Below are 17,186 nucleotides of genomic sequence, written 5' to 3'. Positions count from 1 at the left end.
CTACTTATGCCACTGGTTTGAAGGTTGACATTTCCTAATGTTTTTCTTTTTTTTTAATTTGATTTATATGCCGCCCTTCTCCGGAGACTCAGGGCGGCTTACAATGTACAATGTTAGAAAAGCTAAGAAAAAGAGCATGGCAGAAAGTGGGTTATGGAGCTGCTAGATAATAAGCTCTCTAACTTTTTCCACCAAACCACAACCTGAAGAGTGGCAGTATACTTGGCACTCAAATATATTGAAAAGGAAAGTTATTACTATTTATCTGGACTATCACAAGGCATTGTAGTGATTGATGTTTTTGAAGGTTACGTCTTGGAGTTATTATTGGCCTTTGAATTCTGCCAGGAAGCCATGTTACTACCCGTGTTTCCCCAAAAATAAGACCTTGTCTTAATTTTTTTTGAACCCCGAAATAAGCACTTGGCCTTATTTTTGGGGAGGTCTTATTATTTTGGGGTGCATGGAGGAAACCAGAGAAAATGGCAGGGACCAGCTGCGCATGCATTTAAATATTTTCGGGGAGGGCTTATTTTCAGGGGAAGGCTTATTTTAGTGCATGCGCTCAAAAACCCAATTAGGCTTATTATCAGGAGATGTCTTATTTTAGGGGAAACAGGGTACAAGTATAGAATAAATAACTTAGGAAAAATATTGTTAGGGATCAGATGGTTGGTGCTGGAGCCAGATAGAAAGAGCCTTGAAAGAAAAGGATGTTGAGAAAAATACAGAAGAGCTGGCAGAAAAAAATGAAGATAAAAAATTTAAGATATAAACAAATATTTTAACTTAAGTAGAAACAAAGCCTGTAACAAATCAACATTTATTTATAAAGTCACAGATCTCTACTAGGACAATCACTGTAAATTATTGTAGAATAACCTGGGTTCAGAATGTAATGTTACTTATTTGTATAATAACTATTATTAATTCAAAAACAATATCTTCTTGGTCCTACAAACATACCTTATTTAAAAACTACAGAACCCAAGTAACAAGAGAAACATTCACCAAGCCCTGTATTCAATTCAATCTTTTTAAAAGAAAGCATGTCCTTGCCATTTGACATTATACCTCAAGGCAAACAAGCAGGCTCTTGGTGGAACTGTTCTTATACCTCCTCTCTATGGGAAAACAGACTACTAAACAGTAGCGCATAGAAACATTTAATTCTTAGCTAACAACCAGTTTCGACTCATAACAATTGCTCTTGTTTTATTTTTAGCCTCTGACCTATAAGTTTGGCTTTGAGTAAAAAATGAAAATTAAATAGAAGACTTGAAGAGAAAGGAGGTAGCAGAATAGAAAGGGAACAATTATTTGAAGCCCCTTTTTAAGAAAAGCTTCAATGTGTCAAAATTTATACGCAAGGAAACGCCACAAAACTTATGAAAAGAAGAAACCAGACAGAAAATCGCAAAGACAGCATATATTAAAGAGTATGTTACAACTGAAAATCCTTTAACAGGGGGTTAACTCACGAATGGGCCTAAAGTAAATTGTATTCCATTGGTGAACCACTGGTCAATTTATGGTAAACCATCTGGAGTCTGCGGTTACTGGGATTTATGCCAATAATTATGAACTCATTGGACTCACTGATTTCCAACAAGTCACTTCTTAGTCTATTAAATAGGAATGTAGAGTCAATCTCATTTAGCATTATGTTTTAACTATTAAACGATCTGGATGCTGGATGTGCATATTTATTTATTTAATTTATTCAATTTTTATTGCCACTCATCTCAGCCAAGTGACTTTGGGTGACCCATTGTACTGAAACTATAAAACAATTTAAACAATTTAAAACAATAAAAACATCAACAAAATAAATACACACCGCAGCCAAGACGGTTAACCAACTAACAGTAAAGCCAAAAAAACAGGACCCTTAACACACCGATTTAACCTAATTGCTGTTTTCATGTTTGTAGTTCAGTATATTAGATGAATGTAGCCAATGTAGTGTGACTAGTTTACCATATAAATGAACTGTGTAAACCCAGGTAATTGGATTAATTTACAAGATATGATTCAATTAACTATGGTTAGTGGAAAGTGGGAATATAACTTAAAAACTCACTCTTGTTTTTTAAATTCAAAAAAGAAATTTAGTTAGTGGGCCCAAAGCTTTTGTTTAAAAGTGAACCATTAAAAACTGAAAAAAATATATACTGACCCAGACTGAAATTATTCCTTCCATAGTTTCTAGGTCTTAAATAATTAGCAGTTTAAAGAAAAAAAGTTATTGTTGAGCCTGATACATATACACCAACTGCCAATAGCTGAAACATAAGCATAAGCATAATAATAATAATAATAATAATAATAATAATAATAGTAGTAGTAGTAGTATTAGTAGTAGTAGTAGTAGTAATAGTAGTAGTAGTAGTAATAATAGCATAAGCGCACCAGTGTGCCTACCATCCCTGTCCTATTGTTCCCTTTATATGTATCCATTTCATGTATTCATAATTATGTTTATACTTATATCTGCTACCTATTACATACTTGATGAAAAGAAAGAAAGAAAGAAAGAAAGACAGACAGACAGACAGACAGAAAGAAAGAAAGAAAGAAAGAAAGAAAGAAAGAAAGAAAGAAAGAAAGATGAGTACAGTATGTGAGATCCCAAGAATGGATCAATATGCCAATATGTGACATTGTGGAATGAGTGAAACAGAAATTTAAAGCTTCAACAGTGAGGAACCATCACTTCTTAAAATTTAAGTGTCTATATTCTGCCACAAAACCAGATTGCTGCAATGCTGTTTTTATTTAAGAACAAAAAACAATTCTGGGAAGAACTATAGATATGCGTATCTATTTAGGTTAAGCTAGAGAGGTTAATATGTTTGGTAAGAATAAAGATTATTTATGGTATAATGACATCTGGGAAATGCCACACATTGTGTGATATATAACCCAACCTTATTGGACCAAAAAAGTGTTATTCTATTTAATATGATCCTAAAATCTGGCTGGTGGGATCCAGGAGAAGAGTTGGAACGTCATACTCCTTTTGGCCTTCTGAAAGGGCCTTAAAATTGGGCTATGCCAGGGGCCTGGATGGGGGCATGTTAATCATTACTGGATTAAATACAAATTCCCACCTTCACTCCATTGTATACCCCCATCTTAGCAATTTCTCTATTGATTTTAATGTTATATTTATTGCTTTACTGTTTTAATTTTTTAATACAATTTATTGGATTGTAAACCGCCCAAAATTGCAGGACTGCAAGATGAGTGGCATATAAATTTAATAAATAAATAATAAAATATGCTATCTTCCCACTTCAGCATAATCAATGTGTTTGTTTCAAGCTTCTTTTCTTAGAATACAGCAATTAAATTTTAGACAACACATAGAAGTTTTCCCATATAATTTGAAATTTAATTTATCTTTTTGTTGCTGTTCTATAGTTCCTTTTGCAGATATTCTCTCAGAGTATGAGTGATCTTGAGGAATAAGCACATACAAGTCAAACAACTCTTTTACCGCTGCTCAAAAATGGCACTCTTGGTTACTGTACATCAATTACTTCTATCTCAAATAATTTGTTCTACTGACTTTACCAATACAACTCAGTGAAGTGACCTGCCATAAAATATTGTTCTAAACACTCTGCTACAGAGAAGTTCCCTGAGGATGGACTCCAGCATGAGTCTGAAAGCTCGGAAGACTAAACCTCTGGTCCTGGTGACCGACCCAGATTGGATCCTGTTCTAAATTGGCTCTTTGTAACAAAGCAACTATTCTTGCTTAATTTTTTCCCCCAAATCTATTTTATGATTTTGTTCTGTTACACACAATAAACTTGATTCTTTCATCCCAACAAAAACTGCTTGTTCTTAAGAATATTTAAGCTATAATCTGCTCCATATTTGTGCTGAGATCATGAGCAAAATGCTATCTTGATTTCTTTTGCAAATCACTTATCATTTTTCTTCGTACTTATTCAGAGTTCCGATCATTTTTTCTCATAAAACAATTCACGACAATAAACCTTCTCTAGAGCCCTTAAAACTACTTGCAAAGTTTTCTCGTCTAGCTGAAGAAAAAACACATTCCACAGGATGAGCATTATTTAAAAGCATGCATAGTAATTACACAATTAATCTTTTCTGTCACTGATAAAGACAGGATGAATGCCCAAGTAATGAGACACATTTTGATTACAGATGCTATCATAATGTAACCCTGTTAAGACATGGAAGTCATAAATAATAATGTTATGATAGCTAGTAGCCTTTAGCCATATACTTAGAATTTGATATTTATGGATGTTGTGTCTTTCTATGCTCTGCCATTCAAATCACATAGTTGTGTTAAGCAGCAACAAAGGGAGCAGGATGATGGTCAGAGGGGATGAAGAGCAAAGGATATGAATAGGAAGCCAAATCTTCTTTGCCAAATGTTCACTGTGGACCAAATGCATACTCTCTACAGTCAAACCTATGCACGAAGAATAGCTGCTTTCCAGAAGCAATCATTGATACTTACTAAAAATTGAAATCCTCTTTGAGTTGATAAAACTGTTCAGAAAAGAAGCCTGTTGCAATTGTCTATTCAATTCAGGGCAAAAAAGAAATACAAAACAACTGCTGGCTAAATTCACACATTGGGCTAAACAAAAGGTTTAAGCAATCTTTCTTGAGTAAACCACTGATTCACTTACTTCACTCAATTATAAACCATGTTTCACAAGCCCCGTTTTTGTTCTTCTGAGTATGTCCTTTATTTCTAGTATTTCAAGTATATGTGTAATACGCTCACACATGTACACATGTATGCTTATACAAATGTGAAATATGCCTAGAATTCCTGGAGAAGGCTAAATTTCCAATATTAATGTTAATTGGCAATCCTAGGGTTTCTTTTTGAAGGTGGTCTATTCTTCCTTATAGAAAATGTCTTAATTTCCATTTTTGTTCTTCCTTTCAGATTAATGTGGTATTCCATTCCAACCATAATAAATCCAGGTGTTCTTACCTTCAAGCGTTTCTCCTTGTTTAGAAAGAGCCTCTCCTGCTCCAGATGCATAAAGGGCAGTTACAGACAAATCATATTTTGTTCCTGGTTCCAAGTTAGTGAGAACTGTACTGGTGGTGTCTCCCCTTACGGTGATCTCTTTAGGTTCACCTCCGATTACTGGAGTGTATGTGACAAGATACTGCTGCACTTTGCCAGGTGCTGAATTCCAAGATAACTTCAATGAGGATGTTGTAGCATCTGAAACTTTCAAGTCTCTTGGTCTTCCAAGCACTATGTAGGATAAATAAATTTTTAAAAAACACCTTAGGAGTAAACCAACAAAACCATTCCAAGAACAATTTTCTAACTGTAAAATATTGGTGAAATAAATTACTACAATACTATTATTTTTTTTATAATACAATCAAACCTTTATTCAATGAACTAATTGGATGGGAGGGGTAACCACTATTCCCAAATATTTTAAATCCAAAAGTAAGTCATCTGCATTAATTGACATCATTCATATAAGCGGTCATTACACAAATGCATAAATTGATGTGTGATATTAATTTGTATCATTTCAATAATGAGTTCATCACCGCAGATACGTTAAAATATATAAAATATGAAAATTAAAATACATTTAAGTGTCTCATCTGGACTTTTCTATTATTTTAGATGAAATTACCAAATGGAAATTTGGTCCTTTATACCTGAAGTCTTTAAATGGGGTCTGCTAAATCAAGTTTTCTTAGATAAGCAAGAGATACCAGATAGCATTGGTATTTAAGGTCAGACAAACAACACAGTAATACTTGAAGACTATAGCTGTCTACTTCAAGAATGGAATTAGGGCATGGGATATCATGACACAAACTCCAACTCTTCTGTACAGTACTTGTGTGCGGTGTCACAATGCAAGTACAAAAGGGGAGAGATTTCATTATTTTGACATCATTGTGGTTAGGAATAGATCTCCGGGCTAAAAGCTGCAATTTTAGGGAGAAAAAAGATAAGAAATAGGGATCTGCTTGGCTATTGGAATGAAATTTAAGAGATACAGATAAATACTATTGCTAAAAAGAAGTGTGCCTCTACAAAGAACCAGGATTCAAAGATTGGCAAAGACATGTAGATATTTGTGTCTTAATATGCACTACTCAACACACTCAAGATGAGACATGTCAGACAATTATTCTACATGCTGCCAATGAACCAGTGAAATGCATCATAGCTTCCTATTACAATGACGATAGGCTAGTAGATTTTTATTGCTATATCCTATATGAAAATTCATTTGACTGCAAAAGCAGGATGTTGGTTAGCTACCTTCTTCAGTTTTTCCATGTCCATCCAATGGACTTCCAACTCCAGACAAGTACTCAGCAGTTAAGGAAACTTCATACGTTGTATCAGGCATCAGATTATGTAGAGTGGTTGCCTTTTCATTTGCTGGGATGGTTACTTGTTTTGTTTCCCCACCAGTAACTGGTCTATATGCAAGCCTGTATCTGAGAACATTCCCAGGAGCTGGTGACCATCCAACTTTAAAACTATCCGTTGTTTCATCAGTGACTTTCAGGTTTCGTGGAGATCCTATGACTAAAAATAATTTTTCCAAAAATTGTATTAGTCCCATATTTTAATTCATCTCAAAATAAATATACAAAGAAAATCTTGATAGGTTATACAATCGTATTATTCTGTTCATGCTTTAACATTTTTTGTCAGTGCATTCTAAAAACCTAACAGTAAGATGTATAAAGAGTTTAATACAAATATCAACATGCAAGGATTAATAAGGTGTAGATGACAAAGAGGAGTGAATGTTCTGATAAAAATTTAATGTAAAATAGTTTCTGTTATCACATGGAGTTATTTTTCAAATTATCCTTATATATTCTATAGTCCTGTGAATATTAAATTGCTTTATCATAACGATGCCCAAATTAAATACATACATACACACACGTCTCAGGTACAATATATTATCTTTAAAATAAGGAATTATTACCCAAGAACTTTAAATATATATTAGAACCATAATCCTCTTCTTTCTATTCACAGTCTAATTTAAAATTTTATTCTTGTATGCATATTTATTTTATTGAGAAATGTATTTATTTCAAACAAATGCACTTTCTTTGAAATAAATCCATTATATATTGTTCCATGTCTTTCTTCCATTCATAAGGAAATGGGAAAGTTTGCTGCCATTTCTCACTTAACAATATATTTCTCCTCATGTGACCTCTTATCTATTATCTGGACACAATAAAATTGGAATTCATACATAATTAACTCTCAACTGCTGGGGTTGTTCAGGAGCAACCACTGTAACTTGGTAAGAAAGATTTGGATCTCTATATTAGGGTTCAAAGAGAAGAACCGAATCAAGGCAACAGGAAAGATACCTTCTAAAGTTGTTTCATTCCCATCCAGTGGAGGTCCATCACCATCTTCATATTCTGCAATCACACTGACAGAATATGTAGTTTTTGGTAGTAAATTAGTAAGGACTGTGTTAGTAACTGGAGCACGTACAGAAACACTGACTTCCTCTCCACCAAGAGCCTCTTTATACTTGATAAGGTAAAACAAAACATTTTCTCCTGCTGGAGACCAGGTAACTTTGAAACTGTTAGAAGTAACTTCAGAAAATTCCAAGTTCCTTGCAGGTAAGTGAGCTGTTAAAAAAATAACAGTTTAGTAAGCAAAGCACAGTTAGATAAATGTTTTAAATTCCAGAGATATGTGGAGAAAAACTTGAATTCCCTATGTAGTAAAGTCTATATGGGGAAAAATGTGATTTCTCTGTGTCGGGGTATCAAACTTAAGGCCCACAGACCAAACCCGGGGTTCTTAGATCTGGCTCACAAGGCCGCCCTGGAAACAGCAAAGGTGCCCATGGTGCCTCTGCCAGCGAAAACGGAGCTCGTGAGGGCCGTGTGCGGCAGAGGGTTGCAAGAGGCCATCCCATCCAAAAATGGAGATTGGGAGCCCATTTTCGCTGGCAGAGCACTCGGGCCGCCACAGGCGCCCCCGACACAAGTGACATACAGCTGGCCACGCCCACCTGAGATCCAACACAACCCTTATGCGGCCCTCAACAAAATCGAGTTTGATGCCCCTGCTCTATGTAGTAAAGTCTTGTTGAGCTTGCTTACTAAGCTACCCACAGAGTAATAATTACTATGAAAGAGGCACAGCATACTCTACTTAAATAAATAACAGCAACCCCCCCCCTTCCCCCCACAAAAAAATCCAATTATTTGAAACCAACAGTAGCACAGTAATGAAGAATCAAACCAGCTAGCACAGTGCTAATATGAATCTATACAATTCTGATTTCAAATCAAAGAAGATAATAGCTTTAAATAGTAACAATTTAATTGGAGAAGGAGGTCAGGAAAACTCTCATTCAGAGCCTGCTCTTCTGTCACTTGGCTAGGTGTCTTTGGTAGCTAAGCCTGAAGGTCATAGAATAACAGAGTTGGAAGAAGCATTTAGGCCATCAAGTCCTACCCTTTATTCAGTGCCAAGGATAAAATTTAAAGCCTCCCCAATAGATGTCTGATTATTTTGTACGTGAACACCTAGAGGGGAAGGTGAGCCCATTATTTCCCTGAGTAAATGGCTTCACTCTCAAACTATTCCTACCGCCTTCTAGAAACTTAAATCATATTATTCCACACCCTGCCCTCTGGACTATAAAGAACAGGTAAAGAAGTATTTACTTTCTTTTGTGTGATATGCCTTCTGGAATTTAGAGGGTGCTGCTATATTCCATTCTCCACACCCAATCTTCTTTTCTCAAAACTCAGCACACCTAGCTCCTTCAGTCTGTTTTCTAGTCTCCTGATAATTCTCATTACCTTTCTGAACCCCATCTCAGTTTCCTTGTATCTTTAAAGTGGAGTGCCCAGAATCAGGCAAAATACCCAAACAGAGGTTTGGCCAAACTAGAATGAAATAGAATGATTGTAACTTATCACTTGAAAGCTATATTTTAGCTGAGGCAACCTAAAACTGCATTTGTCTTTTGGCTGTCGGTTCACACCACAGACTCCACATCTACTGCACAGGCAACATTAATAACAACTTATGTATTTATTTCACTTATATGTATCCAAATCAACCATAGACTCATACTGCTTTATAACAAAAATCAGCAATAAAAACAGTCAGAGAACAGAACCAAAGTTAAAACATCCACATTAAAGTATAAAATAAAAATAGAACTAACCTACTTATCAAAATGTAAAAAACACACAAATATAATAAATATACTAATTCTAATACTACTTAAACACCATCTTCATTGTCAAAATCACCATTAGTCAATTGCAAAAGGCAATTTTGCTTGGAACAGCTTCCATCCTGCAATGATACCTTTATTTAATACCAACAAACATCCACATCTGTCTATTCCAACTCTTTGAAAAGCAGTCAATAGGTGGATAAAAATGCCAAATCCAGTCTAAACATCTGACTACAGAATAAACCAATAATAATAATTTACTTGGAACAGCATAAATTAAATTAAAATTAAAAATTATTTTATTTGTTTTTTCTAAAGATAGTATCATGAATCCTATTAAATCTCCATCATGGAGATGATTTTTCCGCTCATAGAACATTCCTTCCCACTGAAGGATAACAATATTAACTGAGTTACCCAAATTGAACCTTTTAGGTATTTCATACTAGAGCTAACATACCAAAATTAATCCCCACTGGTTTCTATGGCAAAGATCCATTGAGTTAAAAAGGTTTTTTGGTTTTTTTTTCATATGGTCAGTGCAAAGTGGAGGATTTGCCATTTGTATACACAATCCAATTCCATTTAGGAATATTCTATAAAATCTTATTTTCTTCAAGGTGGTATCAAGTTGTAGCCCTGAGGCCTTGCAAATGCCAGCAGCTGCCTCATTTGGGCACCCCTCATCAGCAGTGAGAGGAAGGAGATGGCACAGATCAGCTGGAATGGGGTGGGAGGCAGAATGCAGAGCAGTCAAAGAGATTGGGATGATGGAGAGATAGTCAGGTCGAAGGAGCTGAAACACACGCTGTGTTTGCAAATGCAGGGAGATTGCCAAGCGCCCAAATTTTGATCACTTGACCATAGGGATACTGCAGATTTGACTCCAAGGACCAGCCATAACTACTATTTGTTCAATGCCACTGTAACTTCAAATAGTTGTCATTAAGCATAGACTACCTGTAAGTTGCTCTATTAATTCCGCCCCCCTTTCCTTTCCATGCTTAATTTCTGACTCTTTTAAATGATACAATTCAATATTTCAAAAACATTACTGACCAAAATATAATGCTTTCCCCATTTTTATTTACAGAGAGGGTTATTTATGATTGGTTGGGAACACATCTGATTGCATATAGTAATTTTCCCCGTAGCTCCATACGGCTTTTAAGTTCTCGTGTCATCTGACAATGACTTTCACCCATTGCTAGAAAAAGAAACAAACCTAAAACAAGTCATGAGTTATTTTAGGTTTGTTTATCAGAGGAACATGATCAGAAGTCACTGCCAGAAAGCACCTTAAACTTTAAACAAGCTTTTGGTGAGCTACATAGAGAGGTGGAAGGTATCCAATAGATATGATCAAATCATGTTCACAACAATCCATAAACTGTGCTTTAAGCATTTAATTTCCCTCAGAGTAGTAGTAAAGCATGCTGCTATTTATCTTTTGTTCCCGCTCTTCAGTAAGTATTTTCATCACACAGGTCTACATCAGTGGTGGGTTTCAAATTTTTTTACTACCGGTTCTATGGGTGTGGCTTGGTGGGCGTGGCATGGCTTGGTGGGCATGGCAGGGGAAGGATACTGTAAAATCTTCAATCCCACCCCACTCCAGGGGAACGATACTGTAAAATCTCCACTCTCTCCCCAATCCAGGGGAAGGTTACTGCAAAATCCCCATTTCCTCCCAATCAGCTGGGACTTGGGAGGCAGAGAATAGATGGGGGCAGGGCCAGTCAGAATTTTTACTACCAGTTCCCCGAACTACTCAAAATTTCCGCTACCGGTTCTCCAGAACTGGTCAGAACCTGCTGAAACCCACCTCTGGTCTACATGGAAAGAACCACCGCCTACCTTTTCTTTTAATCACTTCAAGTTCCTGTTCAATTTGCAAACAGACAGACTGTGTAAGTTCAAGTGATATTTTCTGAAAAGCATCGAAATCCTCCACAGTGTAGACATGGGTTTCTGCAGGGGGTGTAGCAATTGCTTCCAACTCAGACCGTACAGCATCCTTAACACCGACTGCAAATATCTCTACATTTGCGTTCCTCAGTTTTATGGCTGGGTCTTTAAAAGCATCGGATGATTTTCCGTCAGTAATGAGAATCATGACTCTTGCCACATTTGGTCTTGCACCCCTGTTTGGGATGAGGACTTTTTCCCTTACGTAGGTCATAGCTTTGCCTGTGTTGGTAGATCCACCTCTGTAGGGGAAGGTGTTAATAGCTCGAATTACATCGTCAATTCTGTTGAATTTGTTCAAAGGAAATTCCGTATATGGATCCCTGCTGTACTGCACAAGGCTTATTTGGACTTTTTCAGGTGAAATCTCGAAGCTTTTAACTAACACTTCTAAAAATGCTTTCACTTTAGCAAAATTGGCAATACCAATACTGTAGGAGCCATCAACCAAAAGCACAATATCGGCTTTTACATCTATTCCTTGTGCGCATTCTGTAAAAAGAAATAGGGTATTTAGTATCAATATAGCATTTTAGGAGGAAAAAAATGCAACGTTTGTTTCTTTCACCTGGCTTTTAAAATGACAACATCATTTTCTCTAGGTCTTCGTATGTCATCGACTGTATTACATTAATATTACAATGCTACTGTAAATACGTATTTGACACTTTAACCACTTTTGATTTTTCTGGAATGTAACAGTATGTAGTTGTCGCTGTTTGTTAGAAAGTAAGAACTCTTAAATTATCTGAAATACAGGTGGTCCTCAACTTATGCCCATAATTGGGACCAAAATTTCTGTTGTTAAGCATGGTGGTGGTTGACTGAGTCACGACCAATTTTACAACTCTTTTTGCCACAGCTGTTAAGTGAATCACAGCAGTTGTTAAGCAAACCACATGAAACATCCCCCACTGATTTTGCTTGTTACAGCTGGGAAGGTAAAATGGCGACCACTGGTCGCCATTTTACCTTCCCAGCTGTAACAAGCAAAATCAGTGGGGGAAGTTTCATGTGATTTGCTTGCCGACCAAGTGACCCTAGGGTGCTGCAATGTCGTAAATACATGCCATTTGCCAAACACTTGAATTTTGATCACATGCCCATGGGTACACTGTGACAAGTCACTTTTTCCAGTGTGATTATAACTTCACACAGTCATTAAACGAATGGTTGTAAGTCAAGGACTACCTGTATCTATATATTCCAGCATCCTGTTTCCAACAGCGCAGAATTAATTCAATGAAGAAGAAAAAAAGAGAAAATATCACAGGTTGTGTGAAGGAAACTCACAAGAGAACCATCACAGCTCAACTGCTAAGCACAACCTATGGCCCTTTCCTATTGTTTGCATGATTACACAGTCTAGATCAGCAGTCTCCAACCTTAGCAGCTTTAAGACTTGTGGACTTCAACTCCCAGAATTCCCCAGCCAGCAAAGTTTCTGGGAGTTGAAGTCCATAAGTCTTAAAAGTTGCCAAGGTTGGAGACCCCTGGTCTAGATTCAAAGGGGAAAAGGCAATTTGGAATGTAGGTGGATATGCACATAACAACTGTCTGAACCTCTTTAAATTTAACTGGGAAGAAAAAGATGCTATTTCTTTAAGGGGTTGCCAACAGGTAACCCACACAATCCCAAGTCAGCTATTCTCCTTCAAATCTTGTTCACTACACACACTTATCACAGGGTGCGTAGCAACAGATTGAACAGTTGGCAGGTAAGAGTTTGTATTGAAGTTGAACTCGCATATTCTTTCAAAGATGCAGCTGCTGGTAGATCTTTTTAGCTGATTGAGGTTGGGATATGATAATAACAGGCAGGAGAATTTTTAATTGTTCGGCTATTTCATTTCCATTTCAGATTGGACCCTCCAAAATTAAATAATTACATCTGTGAGCATATCTCCCTTGCAGTGCCAAAAAGTAATCCACTGTTATAATGAGAATCCATTTTTACAATATATAAAAAGCCTGATTCAGAACAGGGCTGCAGAAGAGTGCCAAACAGCTTAAACTCAGCATCTCAATTAAGTTCCTTGATGTTACTGTAAGCAACCAAAAGGAAGTTATATTTATTTTTATTTATTTATCTTACACTTTTCTAGCCCACTGCAATCAAAAGAGTCTTGGCAGCTTCCATAGAATATGAGCTGGTACTAGGCAGAACAGTTCTAAGAATTTCCGTTCAAAAGCAAATCTCTCTTCACTTGGATTCTTGTAAGATATAACTGAACAGGCATTAACTTAACTTTTTCAGTAGGTCTTAAATTAATTCTTACCAAAAGTATGCTTATTTGTTTTCTGGATGAAATTTCAGTAAATTGGTTTTAAGCCAAGAAGTTACAATTATGTTATTATGATTTGCTTTGCAAAAGTATCTCTTTGCATTTTGCTAAGTTGAGAAGAAAGCTAGCTGTTCCCTGTGTTGGAAAATCTTCCTTGGGGGGGAAAGATGGGGCCAGAGACTTTTCAAGTAAGGAGTTGCCCATATGCTCACAGCTGAAATTGTAAGGCTTATGGAGACTGTTGGCCTGAGAGCAGGAGAACAAGCTTCAAACTACTGCTTGCCGAACTTGTATACTTTCTTAAGTGTGAAAATTTATTTTGAGAATTACTTTTAGTCCTTGGATTGCTAAGACTCTAGAACGTTCGTTTTTGTTCATGATCTTGAATCTGAATGTTAAAAAGCCTGGGAGGTCCAAACATAGGTCCTCTATGACTTTGGAGAGTCCAGTGTTGATTTTCTGTTACTCACTGGTCACCTCCCCATCCTTCTGTCTTCCAGGGTTTCTACCACACTCTGCTTGGATCTATTTCTTTCCAATCTAAACGAGATTGGAGTAAGAGATGTTCCATAGCGAGAGGAAAATAACAGGCAGAGGTCACAGCCAATCAACCACATTAAAATACTTTCAAAAGAGCCGTCTGTTTGTGTATATAAGGAACCTGTTTAAGACCTGACAAGCATAAAGGTCTTTCTTTACAGCCAAAGCTGAAAATGATCAAAACCAGTTCACAGTGACCAGAGGAAAGAAGGTGTGCCCACAAAAGGCAAAAATGGTCAATAGGTTTTAGGAAGTTCAAAACTTCTGTAACCACATTATTATTGAAGTGTGTAGCAAATGAGGAAAAAGCCTCTTTAAAACCAGAACAGTTAAAAAGCTGTCCCAGCTTGTGATTTTGGGTGAGACAAAAGCAACATCATGAGGACATGGTACACACACAAAAAAAAACCCGTTATGGGAATACATTTGCACCTTAAATAGAGGGATGTGAGAGAGCCCTAAATTTCCTGACATTTATCTTTTACTTCAAACATAGGTTGGGCCTTGACTCATTCTTTATACATCTGTGTATATTCTTTTTTATTGACTATAGCACCATCCCCGTGTTTTGTAGAGTCAACTCCATAAATTCATTATAACACATATTCTAATTTATTAAAACTTAATTTACCTTCGACACTTCTTATGCTGCTCCTTTTTGACTCTATAAACACTTATTAAAATTGCTATCGTGACAGTTTGGGTGTAGGCCTCAATAGGCCATAAGGATTGAATAGGTTCTTTTCCCCAAGAATGGAATTGCCCATCCATGATGCAGAAGGTTTTATTTATTTCTTGTTTCATTTCAGAATGCTGGGTCTCAAATGTTTTTATCAGCTTATCAAAAATCCACGCAACAAGCTTTTTAAAAAAATTATTATTTTTCTCTGTAGTATTGTAATTTTGCATGACTTGGCCATTGACATACAATAGATCATTTCAATGACAATGACTCACCAGTTCGAACTTTCACTGGCTGTGTTTTTTCCATTATAGACACTGGTTCACTTGAAGTCAGTCCTTTCATGGAATACACATTAATTTGGTATTCTGTGTCTGCTAAAAGATCTTTTACATTAAAAGCAGTAGTTTGTGGTCCCACGTTCATTGAGAATTGTTTGGCATCAGGTATCATTGGAATAATATCCACCTTATAACCAGTTATGTCACTAGGAGATGGATCCCAAGTGATTTTGATAGATCTTGATGAGATTTGTGAGGCTGCCAAATTTGAAGGAGGTTCTAAAGCTGTAAAATGAACAAAAATGCAGCCATAAATACGTCCTCCTTGAGCAAAGAGATTAATGCTAAATATACCTACCCCCCAAATAGTCTATGGGTAAATAAATACTAGAGCAAATGATATTATTTTTCTAATCAATCTGATTATAGAATTTATCTATGAGCTGAATGAAAGTTACAAATAAATGTAGACTAATGATGACTATTTATTGTCCTGTACAGATGGAAGGACATTAGAACATCATAGATGGTGAAAAAGAAGTCAGCCTCTCTGTATTTACTCAGAAGTTAGCAATGCTGAGTTCAGTGCAACTTATTCCCAAGAAAACAATCCGGACTACTTAACACATCTTCATAAAGTTCAATTAAACACAATGGGACTTAATTCTGAGCAGATATGCATGGAACTGTAGTTAATAATAATAATAATAATAATAATAATCATCATCATCATCATCATCATCATCATCATCATCATCATCATCTTTCACTGGTCTCTTTGTCTGCATAATTAAAAGGAACCCTCCTTGGCTGATCATTAAGTTTAATTGCTGCCACATGGCTTTCTAAATGAGTATAAATTTGGAAAGTGAATATACAAATCCCAGAAAGAAACAAAAAACTTCCAATTGGATATTTTCAGGAGTGATATTCAACCACTTTTTTTTTTTTTTTTTTTTGCTAGCTGACTGGCCTGAAGACAATGGTATTGTATTCAATGGTACCAGAAGACAATGAGATATCAAGTGCAGCTACAATGGACACATTGCACCTATCCCATTTCTGACAGAAGTAATCCACAAGTGTGATCAATCCCAGTCCCATACCTAGACTTGAAACCTCACTGGAAGTGGTCCAGAAAATCTATACCCTACAGGATTCTCTGTAACTGTAGTGCAACCTCAAGTACCTTCCCTAAAAAAGGCTGGATACAGAACAAAAAGTATCCAATATGGTTGGGTTCATTGATGGTTTCCTTAATGGCACTGTGGTCAGAGATCAACTGAAGAAACCAACCAACCACGGAGCATGATAAATTAAGTTTCAAAACCGGTCAAGGAAAAATTAATCTGGGTTAATTTAAAATTAAAGCTAATTAAGTGGTATGATTATTCTACTGTATTTACTTATTTTTCCCTACAATAGGTAACAAATATTATATAATTGTTATATATTTTAAAAACTTCAGGAAGACTTGGAGCCTCAAGATCTTACTCTTTCAAAAGTGCTTTATGGGAGACCAAATCCTCTTTGCCTGGTTAACCAGAAATATTAGTCAGGAAAAAGAAAGTGATACTTTTGCTGTCCCATTATTACAGATATATATTTATCTAAGGATGAAGTTAATTACAGTGATACTTCAAAAAAAATACCTTCTTCTCCGCTAACCAAGTCACCCAACTGTTCATCAACTCCCGAGCACACCTGTGAGACAATTTCATTCTGAATATCCGCAATGCCATCAAAGTTGGCCACATTAAAAACATGATTCAACGAAGGTTGGGATGCCATTAACTTCAGCTCTTTGGCATCTGCAGCTTTGATTCCTAGAAAATGGTAGAGATAGCAATACTAAACAAGTTTGTCCAATCATGCGACACATAGTCGTTCTTGTATTTGAGACTATCCATTTCACATTGTGGTGGGAATTCCAAGACAGAAAATCTGACTCCCACTTCTGTCTTTTTCCTATATTTATTTATTTGTATAATTTATCTGCCGCCCATCTTGTATCCAAATGACTCTGGGTGGCTCCATTACTCTTGATATAATGAAAGTTTTCTATATCAATTCTTCGAACTACCTGTCATTGCTGAGATAAATTGTCCACTACTCTTATTTTCCCAGTTTGACTGTACGATGATTTATACTGGGAAATGAAACAATCTCTTATTGTTTTCTCAGCCCA

General features: G+C 36.2%; 1 protein-coding gene across 1 annotated transcript in view; it reads right to left on the bottom strand.

Moving 5' to 3' along the window:
* The window catches only part of COL12A1 (collagen type XII alpha 1 chain), a 121,094-nt gene that overhangs the window by 90,578 nt on the left and 13,330 nt on the right, over positions 1–17,186 (bottom strand). The window contains exons 7-12 of the mRNA XM_070932902.1: positions 16,651–16,824; positions 14,993–15,283; positions 11,100–11,702; positions 7,396–7,668; positions 6,311–6,583; positions 4,997–5,269 (exon numbers count right to left, since the gene is read on the bottom strand). Coding sequence (XP_070789003.1) covers positions 4,997–5,269; positions 6,311–6,583; positions 7,396–7,668; positions 11,100–11,702; positions 14,993–15,283; positions 16,651–16,824 — 1,887 coding nt within the window. The remainder of the gene's footprint in view (positions 1–4,996; positions 5,270–6,310; positions 6,584–7,395; positions 7,669–11,099; positions 11,703–14,992; positions 15,284–16,650; positions 16,825–17,186) is intronic.

This window comes from Pituophis catenifer, unplaced genomic scaffold (assembly GCF_029215685.1).
Source record: "Pituophis catenifer annectens isolate HBS135680 unplaced genomic scaffold, rPitCat1.0.hap2 SCAF_1, whole genome shotgun sequence".
Taxonomy (NCBI): domain Eukaryota; kingdom Metazoa; phylum Chordata; class Lepidosauria; order Squamata; family Colubridae; genus Pituophis; species Pituophis catenifer.
The sequence above is the reverse complement of the archived record's forward strand: the minus strand, read 5'-3'. Positions and strand labels throughout refer to the sequence as shown.